General features: G+C 41.1%; 1 protein-coding gene across 1 annotated transcript in view; it reads right to left on the reverse strand.

Moving 5' to 3' along the window:
* The window catches only part of PDXK (pyridoxal kinase), a 51,775-nt gene extending 29,260 nt beyond the window's left edge, over positions 1 to 22,515 (reverse strand). The window contains exons 1-2 of the mRNA XM_075033613.1: positions 22,225 to 22,515; positions 152 to 206 (exon numbers count right to left, since the gene is read on the reverse strand). Coding sequence (XP_074889714.1) covers positions 152 to 206; positions 22,225 to 22,317 — 148 coding nt within the window. The 5' untranslated portion in view covers positions 22,318 to 22,515. The remainder of the gene's footprint in view (positions 1 to 151; positions 207 to 22,224) is intronic.
* Positions 22,516 to 24,521: the final 2,006 nt, after the last annotated feature.

Consider the following 24,521-nt stretch of genomic DNA (forward strand, 5'->3'; position numbering starts at 1 on the left):
ACATGAATATTACATTTCTGTCCTGTATCCTGAAAATGTGAATGAAAACATAAGACCAATCTCCTTTCCACTGTCATGTGATGAGGTGAGCCACATGTTGAGTAGAGCTGAGTGACTGGAGTGGTATCTGGAGACATACGTAAAATTTTACCTGTGTGGTTTGAAAACTGGACAGAGTTCACTGTATCAACTTCAAATCCCAAAACCTGTAACAGAACACAGGATTATTTCTTTTACTAACACAGCTTTGTTAATATGTTATCAATATCACAAAACACAAGAAAGGATTCTTATTTCCCAGTGCATATGTAAAAATCTTGAGTGCTGTTTCAAAGTGAAAGCTGAGTCAACATACATGCAACATAAACAAACAACACAGTACTTTACTACAGCAAGCGGACATGGAACAAAAGTGATACTGGCAACAGCACCAGAAAAACAGAGCTCTGGATCCTCAGGCTAGAGTTCATCTAGGGATAAGGACAGAGAGGCTGGTCCAGTAGCAATCACTGCCTTGGCTAGTCTTTCTTGTCAAGAAAAGCAGACTAAATTTCAAGGTACTAAATTAATGCAAAATACGGTGGGAGGATGCTGTTAGTATTCCAGAAAACCAATCTTTCTAAAAGGAGGACAGAAGAATCTTAAAAGGGATCAACGTTATGAGCCATACTTGGATGTCGCAGGCAGTTTCTTTATAACTAAAAGAGAATAGAAAGAAATCATGGAGAATTAATTTGAGGCATGATTAGGCAATCAAAAGGACAGTGCTCTTAAAAACCCAAAGTAAGAAAAGCCTAAAGCATGCTCCAAAAGCCACCTGCTACCTAACATTACCAGCAATCCAAACACTGAAATATCAATGAATTTGCTAGTGCCATCAACAAACACATTCTTGTTGCCCAAAAAGAGATAAGTATCATGAAAACAAGAGCATTGAATCAGGAGAAAACTAATGCATTGCTGTTCAAGCCATTTTTAGACATTTCTATCGGGCATGAAAGAAATTCTAATGCAACAGTAACATAACAGTCTAACATTTAATATTTATTTCCACATTCTACTTGCTCTGAGTAAGAATTCTCCCCAAAAGATGAGCCACTAAATATGGCTCAGTGAGTCACACCAGGAGATAACAGTAATGATGCATCGCTGTTTATGATCCACTTTCAGGCAATTTGCTGGGGAGGGGGGAGTGAACAAGCGAAGCTTTTGCCAGTCACGTTTTTCACTGAGACGCACGCCTCTCCCTTTTTATCACAAAGGCAACCCCTTCACATATATTAAAAATCTCTGGGTGTATTGTGCCAGACATTAGGTTTTCCCTGTGTATGTACTTTCTCTCACACGTGAAAGATGTTAAGTGGTAAGCCCCTTATTTCAAACCCTGGGCCGTTACAAGATGGAGTTATGTGCTGCAATAGGTAGTTCCTTCTGTCTGCAGGCACTGCATTTCTGTCATTTTACAGCTCAGAGTCAACACAGGTCTTCACAGAATAAATCTCTTCTTTCAATATATAACAAAGGTTCCTGTTCATCCCTAACCAGAAAGCAAAGTAATCTTACATTTATGATAAGACAGAACAGTGGGTTGTCTCAGCCTGATCAAATTAAAATTAACCTAAGTTTCTACTCTCACTCCAGTTTCTTGTTTCTCCTTGGTGGATTGGATTTTATTTTAAAGACCCAGGAATTAAAGGGGTGAGAACATGGCAAGACTGTTATGACCTTAACCCTGATGTTTGCACATGCTCTTCAAAGAAATAAATGAGAATACTGCCTCTAACCAGACTGTCGTCCCATGTTCAATTCCCCTCCCTGCAATAAACAAACCTAAAAATTTCTTATTTCCTTCAAACATCTTGGGAACAACTGTGAATTAATCCATTTCTGTGCAATATTTACATCACATCTCTCCAACTATTTAACACCTGACACTACAGAACACACTTTCTATGATTTACTAGCTAATCAGATTTACACTTAGTGCTTTAGGGAAGAGGAGCACGCACAACTGCTTGTAGGGAGGGCTGTTCTACAACATGGATAAGCACTGTACCAGCTGATGGTCACCAGAAAGAGCAATCCTTCTTTACTGTCTCCACCAGTACCAGCTATCATTTGAATTCTCAACGAGCTTTTCTGTAGGATTAGGGATTTTTGGTTTGTTTTGGCCAGTTAATCTACTTCAACCAACAGAAGGGAAAATACAGGGGAGGGCACATCTCTTGGAGACAGCTACGTGTCAGGTTAGCTTGGCTGGGCACTTGGTAAAAGAGAGTTTAAAGTGCTTTTAAATAGTTAAGGAAAAGTCACAGACAGCTCAAATTCAGCAAGGGACCCTGATATTCTCACTTTTTTAATCAGTGTAAAACAGGCTAAAAAGCCTTTAAAAGTCTCCATAACAATCACTTACTGGTGTTAGTCTACTCTATCACAGTTACTAATTTGCCCTAAAGTGTTGTTTTGAATAAACATACATGACTGTAATCTAACACACCTAATTATGTCATTCTCTAGTTCAGATTCAACCCTCAAAATAAGCCACGGTTACTCTACTTCAAGGAATTTCCTTCTATAAAGATTCTTATCAAAACAGAGAGTAATTAAAGGACATAAAATGTCATTTAGAAAACAAAGTATAATTAGAAAACATAATTAGTACTACCTTTGAAATGAGAGCTACAGATGTTGAGGTCTAGGCTTAGTATAAAGTATTAAAATAAAAAGAATTATGAAGTCAAGTTCAGCCAGTACGTGTTTGCTACCAAGGCAAACTGAATTGAAAAGTCTCATGGAATTTAGTCATCAGGAGATGACCTGAAAACAGTATATATTGAAGTGCTAAAAGCAGCTTTTGACAGCAATCATCCCTTCTAGCGCTACAGAGAAAACTGTGTCTTAAAATGAACTACACATACCAAAATTAACAACTTGATCATTTAAAGTGGATAAGGAAATGCTATCTTCCTCCTTCAACCAATGATTAAAGAACAGTATCAGTAACTATCATCCCTGCATACCTAAAGGACCATACATATCAGAAACAGTTTCTGGTTCACTGAATGATTAATATTTTCCCTGCTTACAAAGGGAGCTGTATTCAAAAGATGTCTTGTTAAATCTTTTTAATATATACCCATATTTTTAATTTCTTGCGCAGAGCTAACTAAAAGCACTGATTATAATTTTTTTTAATTTAATTAAGAAGTTCTATCCAAACCAGAGGTTAAATATATCTTAAGTGAAAGTTAACTACCTAATTAGAAATACACGATTTCTGCATGTACAGATCTAGAAAACTTAGATCAGAGCAAAATGTATTGAATCAGGCAAATCACACAAAATAAATAAATTCTGTCTCTCATATTTGTACAAAAAAGTACCAAGTATCACCCAAAATTATGCATTTAGCTGAGCATCAACCATTTTTTCAATGTTATAAACCAGTAAGAATCAACCTTTCCTTTGGAAAATGACTAGAAAGTACAAATTCAACACAGGACTAAACTCAATTATTTATATCAAGTTTCTTGCTTGTTAATATAAAACACACTTAAATTACTTATTTTAATTCATGGATTTAAAATCAATCCACTCCAGTTACTGATGTTTTTTCTACATACAGAAACAAACCTTTTCATGTTTCTGAAGTGTATATACATATATATATATATGCGCACCAGTTCAGTTGTCGCCTCACACCTTTCCTTATTTCATGAGCAATCAAAATGCTGTAATTCAGCAAAGAGTGCATGTGAAATGTTATATAAATATAAAGTGAGATCTATACAGTGGTTTTATGGCATTCAGTCAACAGAGAACAAATTCAAGCTGGTAATGGCTTTTCATAGTTCACTGAAGTATGCAGTTGTCTCTATGCTTTGCTCAAAGCATACAGCAGAAGCCACAAGTAGCACTTTGCCAGGTCCACCTGTGTGACAAATGCCTTTACTGAGATACTGACAGTTTCACCTTATACTCCCTGATGTACCACTTGCCCTTTGCTTCCTGAATTTCTCTGCATATCAGTCTGCTACATTTGCAAAATGACCCAACTTTGAGTGTTAAAACTGTCATTTTTCTGTGCATGTATGCACGAACATGTTCCTTGCACCTGTGTAAATAAACTGAAGGAACTCACTCCATTGGGATTTTGCCTATGCCAGAACTAATGCCTTCAGATCGTATCTGATTAGTATGAGGACCGAGCTGACTAAAATGCACAATAGTGCTTAATTTACTGCTTCTTTATACCAGCTTGTAAACAGTCTATACCTGCGTTACTTTCCTTGCTCCCTACAGAAAGGGTCCTGTGGTGATACTCCTCCCTCTGGTTTTGGAAATGTAGGTTACAGCAGATACTCTGCCAGTGTGCAGGGCTCCAGCTGCCAGGGACACACATCATCTGTGTTACCATTATCCCCTGTTTTGGACGATCTGGTCTCTTACAGGCTCTCCAGCAGAGGACAACTCCTGGTTTCCATGCTGTCCCTCTGCTGTCATTCTGTGTAAGTATCATTTGCCCACAGAACTGCAAATCCTGGGCAAATCTAAACCCATAGCCACTTCGGGTAAGGTTGATAAGTGCTCTTCAAAGGAAAGATAACTGAGTTCACCCTAAATCTCTCAGCCTCCAGTCTAAGCACATGTCAATGTGCTTCTTAAGACCCAAACTAAGGTTGCCTATATCACATCATATAGCGACATTTACTGCGATTGAAGTCTCAGAGGAAAACGGGCGATTCCAACATATTTTTTAAGTATCTTCAGGAAAAGGAGGCAGAACTGTTACATTTCTAAAAATAAATCACAAAACATCAAAACTGGAGGAGTTTTGTATTTGAAAGGCACGGCTGGCAGATCTGAATGACACATTTCAGAAAAATATTTGGAAGATTAAATCAAAATACACACACTGAAGCAGAATACATTTGAAGAAACACATACTTCAACATTGTGCATGAGATCAAGTTGGGCTGAGTTCTTCCTCACAAGTACCTGAAGGGACAACCATCATCCAGTTCTCACGGCACAGAAAGCACTATTCCAGCCTTGCAAAGAGAAGGTGCATCACCCATGCAGGCTCCTAGTCTACAGAACTATCAGAATGCACATCTTCAAACTAGCAAGTGCTCAAGGGAAAAAATCAACACACAAGAAACGAAGACACTTCAAAATACATAGACAACCTCTAAAGGTGTTGGCTTTTTTGGGGAAACTGGACCAACAGTCTAGTTCTCCTAAAAGCACAGAAGTAATTTAAACTTACATCAAGCCACCAAGCCACAAATAAAAAGCCAAAAAATGGATGTCCTTCAGGATTCAAATTTTAGAAGTGATATCAATTGTTTTACTAGTAGAACAACCTAAAGACCTAAACAGACAGAAAATGTCCTGAGTTACATAGGTTATATATATAGCTAGATCTCGGTTCTGGTTCACCTCTGAAAATGCAACCTTTTGGACCTTGCCACTGTGTTAACACATGAATTAGAGCTTTGTTTAAAATTTACAGTCTCTCTTCCCCTCCCTTCCAGAAAACATTTCAATCGTACATACACTGAAACATGCTATTTCTTCACCGCAAAGAACTAGTACCTAAGATTGTTAGAAATGAAAGATTACAAACATACATTTCCTTCAAGAGGACAGCCTAAGCTGTGCCTGTTATGTAAAGGGGGGGAGGGGACTGTAAAACAACAAGAGAAAAACTATTCCACATTATGGAAAATTGTGAGTGTAGCAACAGAGAAACTAACAGGAAGATTCTGAAGCAAATGCAACATCTCAAATGCAGTTTTAATGATTGCTAAGCTTTATGTTTATATTTGTGTAATCTACATTATGTACCAATGGTCTGGAGACAAATAAAAGTACACATTTTTACCTCCTAATCCTATTTGGTAATTCATTGTTAACACCACTTGAAATGGAAAACTGTTAACTTCAAAGATTAGCTCTGCCTCAGAGTAAATATTAATATAATTTCTCATTTAATAATTTTATTTACTCTGAGAAATGCTTAGAGCCATGTGAAAAGCTGTTACTGAACTGTTTCTGTTTAAAATTTGTATTGCAGCTTTACTATGCTTCTGTAGGAAAAAAAGTAAATTTTCAAAAGTATCACACACTTTACAGTACTCAAGAAGTTTTCCTTTTTCCTTGCTTGTATTGGTTGTTTTGTTTTTTTTTTAAAAAGGGGGGGATAAATATCTTAAATTTCCTAAGTGTGCAAGAAAAACTGTCATTTGAATTACCTGAACTTCTTAACTGAACTACATTTTATTGCTTTCCTAGGTACTAAACATTAGAGACAAACAAAAAAAAAAAACAATTTCCAATGCATTGCATTATATGTACATATTCAGAGAAAGAGAGCTTTAGAGGGGGCTGAGAGAGATGCTGTGGAATCACTGTCCTTGGAGGTTTTCAAGACCCAAGAGAACAAAGCCCTAAGCAACCTGGTCTGAACTTAGTGCTGACCCAGCTTTGAGCAGGAGGCTGGACTGGGGATCCCCGGAGGTCCCTTCCAGCCTGGATCACTCCATCATTCAATGACACCGCTACATACAAAAAGCTCAGCTTTATTTGTTGTAGAACTCCATGTGTAAAAATACACAAAATATCATCACCTGCTACCCATCCTAAAGTTCTGGTTATAAGGATAGAAACCTGTCGTATGATATGTTTACACTATTAACTATGCCAGCTTTGTCAGTAAAGATAATATGTCCTTTGCTGTAAAATGATCAGTGGACCATTTAACTAGAATGTTTGAGTTTGTACTTAATTTAGACAACCTTAGAGAACAATGACCTAGTTCTGCAAGAATGAAATTCAATTAAAATTACCTCTCTATTCTGCAACATGGTCGGTACATATTTCCCTCTTTGGGTACTGGGTTTATGGCTGCAGTGGCATTTCATTTTAAGGTTTGAAACTAAAACCACGATGCAGTACTGCAGCTCAAGTTAAGAGGAAAAATCTGGAACAGAGTGAAAGGCAGAGTAAGGAAAAAAAAAAGTAGTGTGAGGAAGAAAAAAAAAGAGATTGTATAAAACCAGACTTTGTAAACTGCATACATGTTTCTTCCATAGTATTTATGTCCCCTGATACATGTCCACAGGTTGCTATCTAAATTTCATGAAACAAAGCTGACACCTCCATCCAAACTCTCCAGTTCCTTCAAAGTTCTTTATTTTGGAAAATGCTAGCTTTATCGTACCAGAACACACCAAAACCAATTTCCTCAAGTGAGCCCACAAACCAAACAGCTTGTAAACCGCAAATCCAAGGAAAGTATCAGAGGTTGAGGTTGCAAATCAAGCTCAGCCCATCAGATCTGAGCTACAAATGTGCCACACGTGAAAATCTCTATCATTTGTTCACATCTCTAAAAGGTGATTTTATCTCCAAGGGAAATGCAGTTTGACAAGAAAAGAGCACTGGCTAAGAAGAAAGGAACAAGATTCTGCTAATCAGAAGAGAACCTTTCAGACTCCACTTCTGAAAGGAGGATTTGACTTTCATGCAGCTAGTTCTCCCCAAAATAAACGCAGCACTGTATTACAACACTTAACTTCCTTGCACTTCAACTCTTCTGCTTTGTAGCAAGATACTTGCATTATAAGTAAAGTTTATGGAAAAAGGATGACTCTGTTTCAATTAATATTCAAATGATGAACCATCCAAGCTAGATGTGTCCTGTCCTTTGTGCCAATGGATTGTAACAGACTGATGAGTTAGAGCACAGTAGCAGTAATTAATAAGAATAGTGATAAGAAGGTTAACACAGACTAGACAAGTGAATCAAAACCATCCAGATAGAGCCTGAAAAAGCACCACAGCGAATAATGCGCAGAATTCCAAATCAAGGATTCGGATATGTAACTCAACTGTGCTACTAATTCGTTTTCCTTTACTGGGCAAGATCAACACACAGGTATGTTTTCAGAACCAACCACTAATTTCAGCTACTTTCCTACTTTATGACTAAATTATGATGCCTAGGAATGATTCACAAAGTCATGAAACCCAGGCAGATCTTACTGCTTTCACTTAGAAGTGATGGTCAGGCTTGTCTTTATTGCAAGCTGGCTCAGACTCTGACCTACACTCCACTAAAATCTCTTGCCTGAGTTTGGAGTGATTGTCTCTGCAGAGAAAACGTCCTTGCAGAGAGCCTGAGAAGCAACTATGACAGATGTTAGGATGTTGTTTTAAACCAGTTCTAAAAGAGTGTATTACCCTCAAACCTCTTAGTGTATGTACTCATCCTCCTGGTCAAAACAAGCAGTTATTGCTACTGAAGGATTTCTCAGCTAGCTGGACCTTTGATCGAGATACATAAGTTGTAAGGCACAAGCAGATCATCACACTCTGACCTCCAAATCATTTTGTATTTCCAAACCCTTTCTAAACATTGTGCTGTTGTACTTAAAGAAGTACAAGGCAGGCACCTGGAAAACACGATCTATCATGTGCTATCTTAAACAGAGCACTACTACAGATTTCAGTGACAGAAGTTGTAAAAAAAAAATGCTGTTTCAAACACTGCACATTTGCCTCCTTAAAGCATTAAAAATATAAGTCTTCATAAAGCCCTGTGAAGTAGGTGTTATGCTCATGTGAAACCATATTATCAGTAAACGGTGACAAAGAAAGGACACCATAACTCTGCAAAGCATTGTTCCTAAAGTAGTATCACTTGAACTCAGATGTAAAAGCCAATGTCCTGTTCCTCACACACACAGTAAGAATACAGCTAGGAACAAGACGCTGGTCCTTCCCCAGGTGCCAAAGAACAGCTTAGGGAATTTATGCTGTGCAGAATCAATTATACTGCATTATATGTGCTCTATCTGTGTGCTGCCATGATCTGTACAGTACTGTGTAGTACGTGTGGTCTTGTACTTTGTTTTTCAGAACACGGACTGTGCCACTGCAACAACTACAACAGACTCAAAAACCTCTATTTTTCTCCACAAATTAATGGCTTTTTATGGAAGCTTTCCAATATACTCAAAAGAAAATGTAGTGTTACATTTTCAAAAGTTAATGGAAGCACATGCCAAGCCCAGGGGCTCAACAGAAAGGAGAAAAAAAAGTCCTCAGTTTCAAGAGCCAGCCAAGATTTCCAAGTAATAGGAAAGTGCTTTGATTTGTATCATTTAAAGCACACAGTAGCATTTTAAAAAACTAAACGTATATTTAAGGGCAAATTCTACATCTCCAATATATACACACAAAATACAAATAAACACACAATTTTTTATTAAGCTTAAGAACATGTGAAGTTTATCACAACACAAACATCTTAACTGTGACTATGAATTTTAATTAACATACTTAACAACTGCCTAATTACAGTCTCTGCCTCCACAAACACTTTTAACATAAGGAAATTCAACAACAAGGTGAGTTGGCATAAGGCACTTGAATAAATGGATCTGGGCCAAAAAAAGAAGATAAAAGGAGACAGGTATACTAACAGAGTGTATCTGGTGCCCCATGCAAGGGGAAACCACCTTAAAAGTACTAACCAGCAGCCTGCCAGAACCAAGATGTTTGTACTAAAAGCAAAACAGTTGCCCTGATCAGGACCGCACAAGGCACAGTGATTAACTTCAGAGGACCTTTATCTGAGAGTACGTGACAGCAACACAAAACCAATCAAAGGCTTGAAGGGCCTCACTACATGATTGTATTTTCTTCCAGAGGACCTCCCTCCTCATCCACATTGCAATCACAGTTGGCTGTACTGCTGTTAGCAGGACACACATATGGTAGATCCTACATCAACAGGAAAACTACTCTTGTAGCAATGTAACACTGACAGATGCATCAGTCACAGGACAAGTTTTATAGCATAAAGACATACATAAACAAAGAGGGCTACAGAGACTTAAACACACACTACTTATAAAGAATTTTCAAGCAATCTTGTGGTAAGTCCCCAAACTGCAGACTTTTAGCAGAGCATGTATATAATCCACAAACTGAATTAGCCAGCAATACCTGTATTTGTCTCCAAAATTACCACATCATATAAACCAAAACCATTCTATCCCTTCCAGTTTTTTTAGATATATTAAAAATTAGCTTAACTGAAAGTCATTAACGGAATTAAATTAACTTTAATGCCACAGTTAAAATTACCCTGTCAAACAAGGTAATTGGGGTTTTGGGGGGGGGGGGGTGCTAAGTGATGGCAGCAATACTTTCCAGTAATAAAGTCTGTGTATCAGGCCATGAAACACTCTATGTATCCATTGTATTACATGTGGTTTGCATGTATGTGCTGATGTTTATGCACTACAGTTTGGAAGTTTACCTTACCCAGCCACCACTGTAGTTCCAGTGAACATCATTGCTCCATTATCTTCCTTTGGACATAGAACAGAAATGTATTTTAAAAGGCTGATTTTCTGTTACCAAATTAATTGGAGGGAGAGAAAGAGAAGGGATTTCCCAGCTGCACCTTGCATCTCACACTGTGTGCTAGCTCTTTCATTAATTCCATGTCCTTCCATTTGATACCGAATCAAAAAATATACATTGTACTGGGTGTAGAAAATTAGAACACTAATTCAGTTTGAGAAAAGGAACTTGGGAAAAAGAAAAGGCATGTCCTGGCAATTAGTGAAGCAGGCATAATTGCTGGCGTGGGTTGATAAACCGAACTGAAACTGCTATTGACTAACTCAATCTCTTTTTTTGCTTTCTGAGCTTTTAAAAAACTGTACCAAGTATATAATGAGAACTCTCTATGTATAATATAGCTGTATTTTAGTGCAGCATTTGACAAAGCACTGCAAAGAAAAATCATTAAGATATAGGAGATACTGTGCCAGGATAAAAATACAAGAACAAATAAACTAGCTTCAGAACAGGGATGCTAGAGATACTGTTGGTGATTCATTAATCCAGAGTCAGGTACCAAATAGGCCACTTCAAATTCTGGGGTTAGAAATAGACTATTAAAAACCAGACAATTAAAAAAATACAGCAGATAATCTTGAGGGAGGGAAAAAAAAAGTTATTTCACCAGTGACAAAGGCAGACACAGGAAACATAGAAAAGGCTATAAGAGATATAAAAGAATAGTATTTGGATAGTATCTGATACTTGTTAAAAACAAGAGAACTCTTTAAAAAACCTACAAAATACAGTATAAGAAGACTATACAAACAACACGAACACACACACACACACACACAAAAAAATCACAAATATATAAACTTCCTGGTTAAAACTGCTCACCCTCACATCAAAAAAAAATTTAAAAAATCCCTGAAAAACCACAAATCACCATGCCCTTCCCTACCTCAACCTACCTTTCACCTCAACTTCTGGTACTCTCAAGTCAAACTCCACACATATCTTAAACTGTCTTCCTTCCTTCCCAAATTAGCTTTCCAGTTACCAAAGAACATACATGAGAGGAAGCTAGGTGTGGAGGAGTCTGGGATATTTTATATACACTGCAGCCACATTTATTTGATGTTTCATTGTTGCTCTAAGGCCACAAGTTCTCAGGCCCAACAACAACTAGCCCCACATCAGCAAAAAGAAGACAAAATGATCACCTCAGGTAGCCTAAAGCCTGTTTCTTGAGTGACACTCCATTTTCACCTCCAATCAACTGCATACCAATTTTCAGATTTACAAGCTGACTTCAGCAGTGGACACCACAAAGGACATACTAAAGACTGGAGCAGAAAACAAACGTGTCTCATTTCTGCCAGAGCAGTCTGCAATTTTTGTCAAAGTGCTCTGGCAAAATTGGTACTTACTGAAAATTTGCAGATGGGCTGATCTAGCTGTAACATCATGACCATCTGAACAGAAAAGACTAGAAAAGCCTGGGACTGCAGTGAATTTGTTCTCAAATGGTTTATTTCTTGATTTTTCTGAAAAGGCTCACAATATAAGTACATATCTGAAACATAATCAGGCCAAATTCAAAATAAGGATAATAGTGCCTTAAAGATGCTCCTGCAAATAAGCCTTGGAGACACAGGAATGTTTCAGAGCTAATAAGACCAGGTCATGCAGTTTTACTTTCGACGCTGACAGACTGATTGGTATGCATTGCCAACTATTCAATGCAAGATACTAAGACATAAAATACATTCTTTTATCAAAATTCCCTCTAAGCTCTTTTGTTCAGCACTAAGAAATTCCTTGTTCTACATCAGCAGCATTTTTTCATAGGCTACTCGAACAAACAGCATCTGTGCCTGCAAGATGCACATGCTTATCACCATTACTCCATGCATTACACCAGTTCAGTTCAGGATTGGCTCGACTGCAGTGTCAAAAGATTTGTAGTATAGCTGCTCTATTAACCTTCCCATGGGCAGGATGTCATTCCTTCCATCTGGGGTGGGATCAAGTGATGGATCTGCAAGCCGCTGATTTAGAAGGGCTAAGGTAATGAAAGACAAGGAAATAACAGCTTCTGCTTCCACCCTTCATTCTTTCCACTGAAGGACAAACATAAAAAAGGAGAATGAGGTGGTGCTGTGGGTGTCTGACTGCCTTCCACCCAAGAAATACATTTTCCTCCCCATCCTGAGATTCTGTTTACTGCTAGGTAACAATGACTTTAGATACTGATTGCAGCTCACATATTCTTTTGAAAAGTTATAAAATCTGCAGATTCAGTGCAAATTTCAGATTCATCATCTTCATGCTGCTCCCTTCTACACTTTGATGTAATTTGACAAAAACACCATACTTGTCACTGCAAACTCCTGCCAACTGAAATCATGCACAGTGCTACGCAAGGAAGTTTACAAACACTGATTAGGAGAGGCAGACATACACAGCAGCAATAGGTCTAATCCAATAGGCATGGACTTCATCTCTTTTTTATTTTAGTGAATGAAACGGGGGGACGACGACCCCACAACACATTCTTTTCCTCTGGTTTTATTTTATTTTTAGTCCTGCTGTTCATACTTTGGATAGCTCACTCTCTAACCACCAGTCCATTAGCAAGGCACAGCAAGCACATTATGTACATCTAAGGTGGAGTTATCCTACAAGAAAGAGATTTGGTTTATCCAGCACTTATGTTTTATTTGGCCTTCTTAGGTAGACTATGAATGGATCCCACTCTCCTACCAAAGCTTTAGATGTTAAACCACAAGATAACAGATGCTTGTAAAAACAAACAGGAAAAAACTCCCTGAAAAACTCCCACATTATGTAATGATCACATCAGGGCCACCACAGGGAAAGAACGAAGCTTCTCAAGAACAGCTGAAAGTCTCACCGATTCCTTCAAGAGCAAGCAGATGTCTTGGATAAGAACGTAGTTTGAGGAATGCTTCCTTCAGCAGATGCCAGGTGCAGGAGCCTCGGGCTTGCTCCTGCTTTGGCACCCCAGTTATGCCAAAAGAGCTGTCTGTGGGCCTGTGTTAGGGAACCAGATCAGGAAATTGACTCACAAGATAAACAAACATATTCTTCTTTTCCCTCTTTGTCAAGTTAGTTATAACCTGGATGGCTTCTGAGAGCAGTTTACCACATGGCCTCACAAAATTACTTTACTTGAAGAGTTGAAGTGGAGAGCAAAATAGGGCAGGTGGAAGAACCAGCTGGTGTTGGTAAGAAAAGAGCAAGAGTTTCTCAAGCTGGCTTTGCTACTGCCACTCATTTGCCATGTATTTGTTTGGTTGTTGTATGAATGAGCAGAGGCACAATGTTACTTCCACTAACTACAGTGAGAACAGAAACAACCATCACCAATATAAAACTACCAAAGGACTACAAAAGAAATAAGCTGTGACACAGGTTGTAGCTTGTGCTGGTCCAAACCCAGCAACAACGAATAATTAATGTGCTGCAGGAAATACTATCCCTGCTGGCCACAGTTTTAACCATTTTATAAGCATTTTTTTCCATTTCTGTTAGCTGCTCAGAGTGTCTGATGGCTTCCACAGGTAACATGGTGCCCACCCCTATAAGACAGGGGCTGTATTCTGCCAGAAAAGCAAGAGTAACCATAGTGAAGAGCTGGATGGATGGAAAAAGAGTTTTCCTTCAGACTAAACTTGTTCAGTAGTACTCATCACCCAAAACAAATGCTGTAAAATACATGAAGATACACAGATTTATAAAAAATACATATATACTTTAATTGATTAGATTTAGGCCAAACTTTACTAAATACATCACCATAAACTCCAGCATATAATTCTGCAAAAACAGTATCAAATTTTGAGAATTTAGCCAACATTTTTTTCTGTTATAACTTATTTTCTTTTTCTTTCCTCTTCCAGAAGATGGGGAAGAATTACTGTGTACAGAATTGATGCACAAACACAGTAAAATTCAGGAAGAAAACAAGTAATTTAGTGTTAACAATGAATAAAGTAAAGAACTATTAAGGGGAGTATGAAAGAAAAGAGACTTCGCTTTATTGGCTAGCAATCCACCAAGTGAACCAAGAGAAAAAAATGTTGCCTTATTCTGATATTGTGGGACAGACCAGCACTTCGCTTCTTTGACAGTTTCAGGTATGATGACCTAACAAATGCTATTATTGAAGATTGCCATGGATTCCTCCCTTCAACTTATTGATGTCCTTGACAGCTGTGTCATCCTTGCTTGAGATTTCCACAAGATCCTCTTCTGAGAGGTAAAACATGACTGGACCCCGCAGTAAGGAGAAGGGGAACTGCCTGTGATCAGACTCTCCATCTACAGATCAGAAAGTGGCTCTCCAGCTTTTGGTTTGCCACAGAGGAGACTTACCATTTTTCAGTATGTGCTCTAGCACCTCCTCAATCCCACACATCCCTCTGGCAAGAGGTGCTCTGCAATCCCAACAGAGCGAAGTTAAAACACCATGGAAAGATTTCTACTCAGCCCAAACTAGTCCATATGCTTAAAATTTACATAGGATGACAGAAGGTGAAGTGAGCTGGGTTTTTTTGTTTGGTTTTTGGGGTTTTGTTGTTGGGGTTTTTTTGTTGTTTGTTTTTTTTTTTTTAAAATGAACCACATAAAAGATTTTGGTATCACAGTTCTCTCTCCTGCTCTATGGATAATTGTTCCAGATGTTAAGGGAACTGGAGCTCAGAGGTGTCACAAATGAATAAGCATCAACAAATAAGAGTCCTGAACAAAGGCTTGAAAAAATTCAGGTAGTTCAGCATAGCCAAAGTTCAGTACTATTTTTTTGCAATGACAAGTTACCCCACTGCTGCCAAGCCACAAGATGATGAACTAGTCTGGCTTCTGTTGGGCATGTATTATCTATGAACATGGATCTGCTTGGCATGTTTCAAACTTCATGCTCATCAATTCTTTTCTTCCTCTGTAGATTACTATACAGCTGCATACTCCACCACCCATAGCAATTTCCAAAGAATGGACATTTTCTGTACCAGGAATAATGTCCGATTCCTCACATTAACCTTGCTTCACCAACTCAAGCCTGCTGTCCACACAACACAAGCAACTGAAGCAGAACTTCCACTTGCATCTTTCCAGCCTAAATAGGCTAAAAATACCTACCTGGCACATGTTCAGTCAGTCATGGATAATGCTATATCCCTTATCTAAAATGACCAAATAAGTTCTTCAAGGAAAGGTGACCGCCATTATGGATATAAATAGAAAAAATAAAAAGTAAGAGACAACACATCACTAAAAGGGAGATTTTAGAGAAGTATCAGTAGCTTCGTATGTCACCTACTTTTCTCAGGTGTATCTTTGTACTATCCTCATACGTAGAACTAAAAGACTCATTTTATTATTTCAAATTATACTTTTATTTTTTAATTTATTTCAGTACATTTTAATATATAAATTAACTTCAACTTAAAGCTCACTTTCTTCAGAAATCTGATCAATATTGGCTCTGTTGTCTTTGTTTATACAGGGAAAAAATATTCTCTCAACTGTTTCATTTGGAGCAGAAATAAGACATAACAACCACAAGAATCCAAACAATCAAAAAAAATCTAAGGCTTAAAGGTAGAACATAAGGCCATTTCCTAATTTAAAAAATGCCTTAAGCAAGTAAACACTTGCTACTGAGTCTCTGAGTACATTATATTCTCCATACAAACAGTGCAAATCTACCTTTAGGCAAGGCTTTCCAGTCTTCTAATAAGATCTGCAATTTCTTGACAACTCAATTTTTTTTTCCAAAAAAAGTGGGTGAATCAGGGTAAGACAGTTTTGCTTTCTGTGAAGTCAAACATTTGCATGTACTTGTAGACACCAAATGCGATCCTCCTTAATCCTTCTACTTTGCTGTGTTTTGCTAGATCAAAAGACTACATTTATGTCTGAAGAAAGCTACTATTTCTTCACTACAGCACACACTCCAGTGTAAATATTATGTCAAATATCAGCGTATGCATCTGCATAGTTCTAATTTTCACAATGTACCATGAAAAAGTTAGCAAATTATAATACTAATCAATCACTGTAAATATTTATCATGTCCTTTTTAAAAAGTTTAAAATGGCAACTGGTCAACTGGCCCCCATGCAAAATAAATTTTAATGCCTCTTAAAACGCTTTTTTCAGCTTTTCAACTGTAATATACAACCAAGCTCGGGGAACATCCCCCAGTGCTTCTGTATTTTCATGACTGTGTTTTCATGACAAAAGCTTATTTAACAAGTTGCCACAATTAAGTGATTTGTAGGAACAGTTATGGATACTACTGTCACACACTTAGACTTGACCTCAGATAATGACCATTCAGTCAGCCTCGCTCTCTGTTTATTAGAGACTCTATTCAATCCTGTCATTTAGAGTCCATAGCACATCAGCAGTCCCAGCTGCACTTCTTTCAGGCAGGCTGAAATTACTCCAACTTTTCAAATGGATTATTTTGCATTAGTAGTTAAAAAGGTTTCTGTAAAAAGTTTGTAAAGAAATTTGGGATCTCTTAGTTAACAGTGTTACACAAACGTAAACTACTACTGTTAAGTGAGATCCCACTATTTTTCCCAGTTCTTTGCCTTAGTTTAGTCTGTCTTCAAGCAATGTTAAGAGCTGAAAGAGTGATCACCACCACCACCCCTATTTTATTTTCTTTTTTTTTTTAGTTTCAAGGATTTTTCCACTTTCTTGTCCTCTCTCAGATCTGTCCTACTCACTCCCCTTCCAGCTCTCCGTACAGGTCAAAAGTCCATCTCTTACAATCTCCTCAGAAGTTTAAAGTTCTCACAGTACATCAGAGCTCCTAGAGGGCCAGAGCCATCCTTTCTTCACAAGTGGGTTAATCTAGACAAGCACTTCTAGAAAGTTCTGGTAAAGCCTTTTCCTAGACATCCAGACTGCTAAGAACCACCTTGTTAGGACCTTTTGGATTACAAGTTGGTTTTAGGGCCTCACCTTGCACATGGTATTCACCAGACTTCTGCAACTACATATACTGGCATCCTCATAACCAGAAAATGCTGTTTACATAGCTATGAATAAGCCTTCCCAGAGGGGCTGCAGGTTTTTTGTTTGTTTTGGGGTTGGGGGTTTTTGTTTGTGTTTTTGGTTTTTTTTACTCATGTGTCCCTTGTTTACCTTGCTTAAAAGAACAAAAACAGAGGCAGGGAAGAAAACTACACTTCCACAAGCTTCATTTTAAGTATGAATCTACAGCCACAATTCTTGTTTCAGATATATAATTTAGGACAACCTTTGAATATTACAAAGAGAAAATACATTCTTTTATCTTTTTTTTTTTTTAAGGGTTAGGCTTTTTTCAGCCTTTGATCTATAACAAAAAATAAAGCTAGCCTGCAGCAACATCTCTTACCGTTATTCTGTAAAGACTTTTGATTGATTCATCCTTCTTCTGACTCATAATTAACACAAAAGAAGCAGTTTTTGAAAAACAGAAGTTAATCACCTTAAAAAAAGAGATGCTCTTTATCTACTTCTTACTGTACAACACTTACTCCGTTTGACTACATTGTTCAACAAAAGAAAGAAAAACAGCCTTAAATTTTTTTGTTAGGTCAGCAGATAATCATTAAAGATAGGTTGATAATGGTTTTGGTCTCAGCATATGAAAGCAAATTATACCCTTGGCCGAACAATGCAGTTCAAGACTATCCTTAAATATCACAGAAATTACCATCTGTGCTGGCCAAAGTTGTTTTCCCATCTTTTATACAATTAAAAAGAAGTTAAAAATGTAGCCTTACTGGTTTTTTTGCAGAAGAGAATCACTGAGGGCTGGTCTAAGAATGAGACTCACCTAACCTTATTAATACCTAAATAGACAACTATTTCCATTCATCAAGGGGAAAAAAAGAAAAAAAAAAAAAGAAAATCACTGAACCAATTTCAAAACACCATCTTAGCCAGCATTGTAGAAGCTGTTATGGTGGTGTCCTACGATTCAGAGTGGATAATTTCATTCTCCAGACCCAAATAATTAATGGTATTTGTTCATGCTTTTAGGTCCATCTTCAAGGTAAGCAGATATAAAAGGAAATCAAGAATTAAATACTCAAAACAGAGACAAGATTTTCTCCAATTCTGTGTTAAAGGCAGACAAAAAAACCAATAACCATGTTCCATTAGCATTATCAAACAAAGGTAAGAACAGAAAGTACAAAACTCTCTGGATCTCATTCTTACCTATACATAAGCAAAGATCAACAGTCTCTGGCTTGCAGACAGGAGTATAACCTAGTTCAATGGCAACAAAATGCTAATGTCCGGTGCCCAGGTGAAATAGGCTGGGAGCTTCTCCTGCCCCTTCTTGCACTTTCAAACCTCTTTCTTGGAAACGCAGAGACGCAAAGGACTGAACATACAGACTGAAATACTCATTCACAAGAGCTGACATTATGATGGGTGTAGTATATGAATCTTAAATTAATCTGCCTACCAAAATTTTCCTGATGGTCAGAATTAAGTACTTCTACAGAACAGAAATGAGCTTGCCCTTGTGTATGCACTCCGTGGTTTGAGGAGGACTGCAGTTCTCTGCTTGCCAGTACTGCACCCTTCACTTACTGCCACATTCTACCCACATTCCTAGCTACCTAGAAGGTCAGGTAGGAAAGGTAAGTTAAAATGAAATTTAAAATTAACAAATAATAGATTCCTCTAAGGAAGAAAATACATATGATAAAAGTAATGTTGAATGGCATGTTGAAAACATACATTTTTATTTTATATCATAAAAACTATGACAACTCTTACGCAAGTAGGAGAAGCATTCTTTGGCATTTTGAAATAATTTCTGACTGACAGCAGCAACTCCCTAAATTAACGTACACCCTATCACCCTTCCTCTCTTAAACGCTGGGCAATCCTAAACCATTTCCTGATACCAAAAGCTGCTCAGGTTACACAATTGTGTAATAACTTACAACTACTTTAAAAATAACTCAGAACAACCTTCAGAACTTTTAAAGAGATAGTAAAACCATGCAAGTAAAAACTATTTAAACTCTTGACAAGGCAGAATTGAAAGCACAGCTGAGGACAGTTCACTTCCTGGCATTTTACTACCTGGAAAATCCAGGTGCACATTTCCACTAAGACCTATTAGTTAAACTAGACTCTCAAACTAATTAAACAAATGTATTTTAACCTGAAATGGTGTAAAGAAAGGGTTCTAACATTTCTCACTCAGCTATATTACCTCCGTTACAATAACTGCTCTAATATATGGTCTAACTCTCTTTTGCTGTGTTTGCTATACAGAAAGCATTTACCACATACTTCACAGGGAAAGTCTTTCCACACACCTACTTTTTAAATACTTTAGCTTTTAGTGTAATGGAAGCCTGACAAGGCAAAACCAACTGATTAAAAAAAGACATTAAAGAGTCCTTTGCTGTGCACATTGCTACACTGGCTATTTCTAATACATAATAATGTCACAGACTTCCACCAAAGATCAAGTCATTCAAACATGACTGATGTTTTTGCAGAAGTCTGCAAACAGCAGGTGAAACCAAGTCTGGTTTTCCATTTGGATGCTGCTGTCCAAATGCAGATTCCTGAACTGTTCTATCAGGATTTCAGCCCATCAGACCTCACATGCACACACATGTACACATATCTATATACATCTTGCTTTGCAAACTCAATACTGACGTGCTCAGAAAGAAGCCTCATTTAACCATTATTGGTTCAGAAGACCAAAGTAAAAAAAGAGAATCAGAAATAATGTAAGCATGCCAGATTTGCACCCATCCTCAAGACTAGCATCAGGTTTCATTTTTTTTTATATATATATATATAAAAAGGTAAATACTTGGGCTTGTAATTCCTTTCCTTGTTTCAAGAAAACATAAAAAAAGGAAAGTTTCACTTGGTGGCAATTTGCTACATCTGATGTTCTAGCAAAACCAGGGTTTAAATAACTTTCTAGCAAGCACCGCTTCATTAAGGGTTGCCTACATAGGATTTTCAAGTGCAGTCTATAGTGATAGGAGTTCAGTTGTTCCCCAACTAACTTTTTTCCCCCCACCTCAGCAACTTCTTGTTATGCTATACACTGAGGAATATTACACAGTTCAAGCGTGATAGCCTCCTAAACAGAACCCAGCTACGACATCAATAGGACTTTTTAACTACAGTAGTATTTTATAGTGTCATAGTCAAGGAACTAAAGACATTTTCCAGGAACCAATTTGCCAAGTCATATGAGATACCCATAGAGAGGCTCATATGCCACAGAAAGGTTGAGTTACAGAAGAGTAAAGAGAACCTCTGGCACAGAATTAAAATGAAGAAAACAGTTTAAGAGACTGGAGATTTCTGGAGTAAGTACTACTTTGTGGTAGCAGAAGCTACCACACAAATAGCTGGGGGAGGTGAGGCGGGGGGGGGCACAATTTAGAAATCATTCCATTAGGAAAGGAGGGACAGTCGGCCTACAGATCATGACAGCCTTTCAGGCATGGGTCTCCACATGCACAGATTTTTCCACAATACATGGATTTCATAAGTACGTAGCCCTTCACCATATACTAATTTTCAAGAGACTTGGTTACATAATTGGATGGTGATAAGGGTGCGTGATGTTGGCCTGTTGCAGGGCTGGTCTCAAGTGCATGATTTATCAGACTACACCATCTCTCACGTCTAGTCAAGTGAGATTACACCATCGTTTGTTAAGCTTGTACCAAGATAACCAATGTCACAACACACTGTGTTCTGGCAATGAGATTCTTAGACAGCAAGCTTCGTACAGCCACACGCGCGTCGAGGAACAAAGACTTCTTGACAGTAAGGCCCCAAATTAGCCCCTTACGGTACAGGCACTTCACAAGAGAGAACAGCGAGACACACAAAGGCTCGCCCCAAAGCACACCGATGTTTTCCCACCGTCAGCTAGACCTTAGCAAGCAACTCTGAGGTCAGCACATGACAGCCATAAAGGCAAGATCCAATTATACCCTCAAGCCCCGGGGCCATGTAAGCTAGTTTCTCTGGCCCGGCCTTCTACACCCATTAAGTGATCCTTATCCTCTACTACGGCTTCCCTCGATCCTCAGACACCCGAGGAGTGCGGGTTTACCCAGCTCCACCGCCCACGACGACCAGAGGGGCTTCGCTTTGCAGGGGCACAGGGCCACCGGTCCACCAAGCCCAGCTCCCCGTCCCCACCGCGGGACAGACACCCAAACCCCCGCCGCCGACCCCTCTGACCAGCAGCGCCGGTACCCGCTCCCCTCAAGCAGGAGCGCCCTGCCGATACCGGAGCACATGCCTCGGCGACAGGCAGAGCCGCCGGCGGTACGAAGCCGAGCAAACCCACCAGAAACGCTCCGCTCACACACACACACACACACACACACACACACACACACCCCTTTTAAGCCCGCTCGCCGTTCCACAGCTCCAAGCCAGCAGGGAGAAGGAATTACGTTAGCGGCAGCCGCCAGCCGTGCGGCGCGGAGCCGGAGGAAGGCGCAGCCGCACCGGCCCCGGCTCGCCGGGGTGCGCGGAGACCCGGGACGGTCGTGACCGCCGCCGAGCTCCCCCCCCCCCCCCGCCCCAGCCCCGCGCTCTGGCACTCGAGAAGGCGGAGAGGGGGCCCGGGCGGGCTGCTCCCGGCCGTCCCCTGACCTTACCCCCCCAGCTCGGCAGGAGGCCCCCGCCCGGGCGCCGGAGCCCGCCGGGCAACCCCGCCGTCACACCACCTGCCCGGCTCCCCCTTACCGCCCACGCTTCTGCGGGGGGGGCGGAGGGCGGCGGAGGTCCCGTCCCCGCCCCGCTCACCTGCAAGGGGAAGGTGGCCGCCTTGTTACCCACGTAGCCGCGGACGACGTGGCTCTGGATGGAGAGCACCCGGCACTCGCGCTCCTGCTCCATGGCTGCGCCGCACCGCCCGCCCGCGCCGGGCCGAGGTGGCGGCGCCGGCAGCCGGGAGCGAGGAGGGGCGGGGCGCGGAGGGCGTCACGCGCTCGCCCTCTCCTCCTGTCACACACGGGCACTCACACACGCACGGGGAGGCAGAGAGCGCGGGAGGCGGGGAGCGCGCGGGCCCGTCAGGCGATCGGCGCGGACGCCTAATGGCCGCCTCCGCCCTCACTCTGCCCCCGGGGAAGGAGGGAGGGGGGGGGGGGAAAGGGCAACCGCCGCGGCGGCGGCCCCCACCGGCGGCACCTGAGGGTCCCCCCCGCGCTCCCCTCTCCTGCTCTTCCTCCTCCTCCTCCTCCCTCCGCGCCCTCACTGCAGGCTTCCGTCACGCGCCTCAGCGGCCGCCCAGCGGCGGGCGCCGTTGCTGTCACCGGGCGTCATCCCGCAGGGAGAGCGGCCCCGGCGCCCTGCGCCTGCATGGCTCACCCCTCCTGCCGCCGGGCTCGCCTCAGCCCTCCGGCGGGGAGGGTGCCGCCTCCCCTCGCCCACCCTTCGCAGCGGGAAGGCTGTGCCCCTCACGCCGGGGCTGGCGCGCTCTGCGCTGAGGCGCTCGCTGACACCTAGAGAGGTGCTCCCTCAGGGTCGCTCGCCCCTCGCTGGCACAGGGCCGCCGGTACCACAGCCACCTTGTACCTGCTGGTCGCTCCCAGGCGGCGGGCCCCCAGTCCCTTCCCAAACACTGCATGGGGTACACGCAACCCACACACGTGGACCCCCCTTCCCCCGGTCCTGCACCTCACACCGGCCGCCATGGTCACCTCACGCCGGCCGCCATGATCACCTCATGCCGACCGCCATGGTCACCTCACACCGGCCGCCATGGTCACCTCACGCCGGCCACCATGGTCGCCTCTCTCCTTGCCCTTGCCCGCACAACACGACGGCGCTTGATGCCTCACGGGTGCTGCCAGTGCCCGTAGGTATTATGCCCAAACGTTGGCCAGCACACACGGCCTCGGCCACCCAACCCTCCCGCGCCGCCCATCCTGTGCGCTAACCGCCATTTGCCGTCCATGTGCTAGCCGCACCTGCCCCTCTCTGTACTGGAAAGCCAAGAGCAGCGCACACACCCCGAAGGTGCTACAGCTTGTCCTCCTCAAGCGTCCAGAAAGGCCCGTGGAGCTACCGGCAGCCCCCATGCAACGCCCTGCGGTGGCACACCGCCCAAGCTGCGGGCGCCCTGACAGAGCACCGCCCTCGCAGTCAGGTTTTGAAGTGAGCGCAATTGTATGTTATTGACACGCACACAAAAATACCCTTTGGAGGGCTGCCAAAGAGTAAAAGAAGATGCGTTGGCTGGCAAGTGCTACAATACATCAAGACTCTGCTGAGATAGGACTTCATAACGTGTTTGGGAATTTCGTCTTCCTCTGGCCATTTGTCATTATTGACCATCAGGTTCAGCCAAAGATCCCTTCACAATAAGAAATCATGCCTGATGCCTCTTGTTCTTCTTAGTGGATAGCTTTAAATTGACTCTTGAAATAGTGCGATTATTTCTCAGCAACATGAAAGCATATTTTCCTCATCATAAGTAATGTGTTGGAAAATGAGGGAGCATACCGTTCTCTTTTCTGTCGTCACTCTAGTCGCAAAACTTAGGGCTTTTTCTAGGCTGGCCTTACTACTAACAATTTCTCCATCACCTAGAAATGTAGGTGTTTTCTTGAATTGTGGAAATTGGTGCATCTCCTTGGAGCATAGATAGGGTCAGAACAATGTATGTTGGGAATGATCTGCACTATGTATGCTCCCAATCCAGCAGTCTGGGAAAACATTACAAAACAGCATTTCACGTGAGGCGGTTACCTCGAGGGGACACAGGTCTGGATGGCAGGATAAGCCAGAAGAATTAGAGCAGAGGCGTATATTTGGGATGTGATCTTCTTCAGTTTCTGGTCACCCATCTCCATTCTCCACCTCCAGGTTCCTTGCCTGCTTTCCTCCATTGAGTCACTCATCACATATATCAACCTGCAGGGTTCCAAGTCCTAATTTTCCACCTCTCACCATTTTAGTATTTTTAGAGCCAAAGCTGCTTGCCACGTCTGTTACCTCTTTCCTATTCCTTGCATCTCTCACTTTCTGTGCCAGCCTTCCCTCTTATTCTTCCTCTGACTTGAGCTATTTTGTTTCCCTCCCCAGTAACTCCACCA

Source organism: Buteo buteo, chromosome 8 (assembly GCF_964188355.1).
Source record: "Buteo buteo chromosome 8, bButBut1.hap1.1, whole genome shotgun sequence".
Lineage (NCBI taxonomy): Eukaryota > Metazoa > Chordata > Aves > Accipitriformes > Accipitridae > Buteo > Buteo buteo.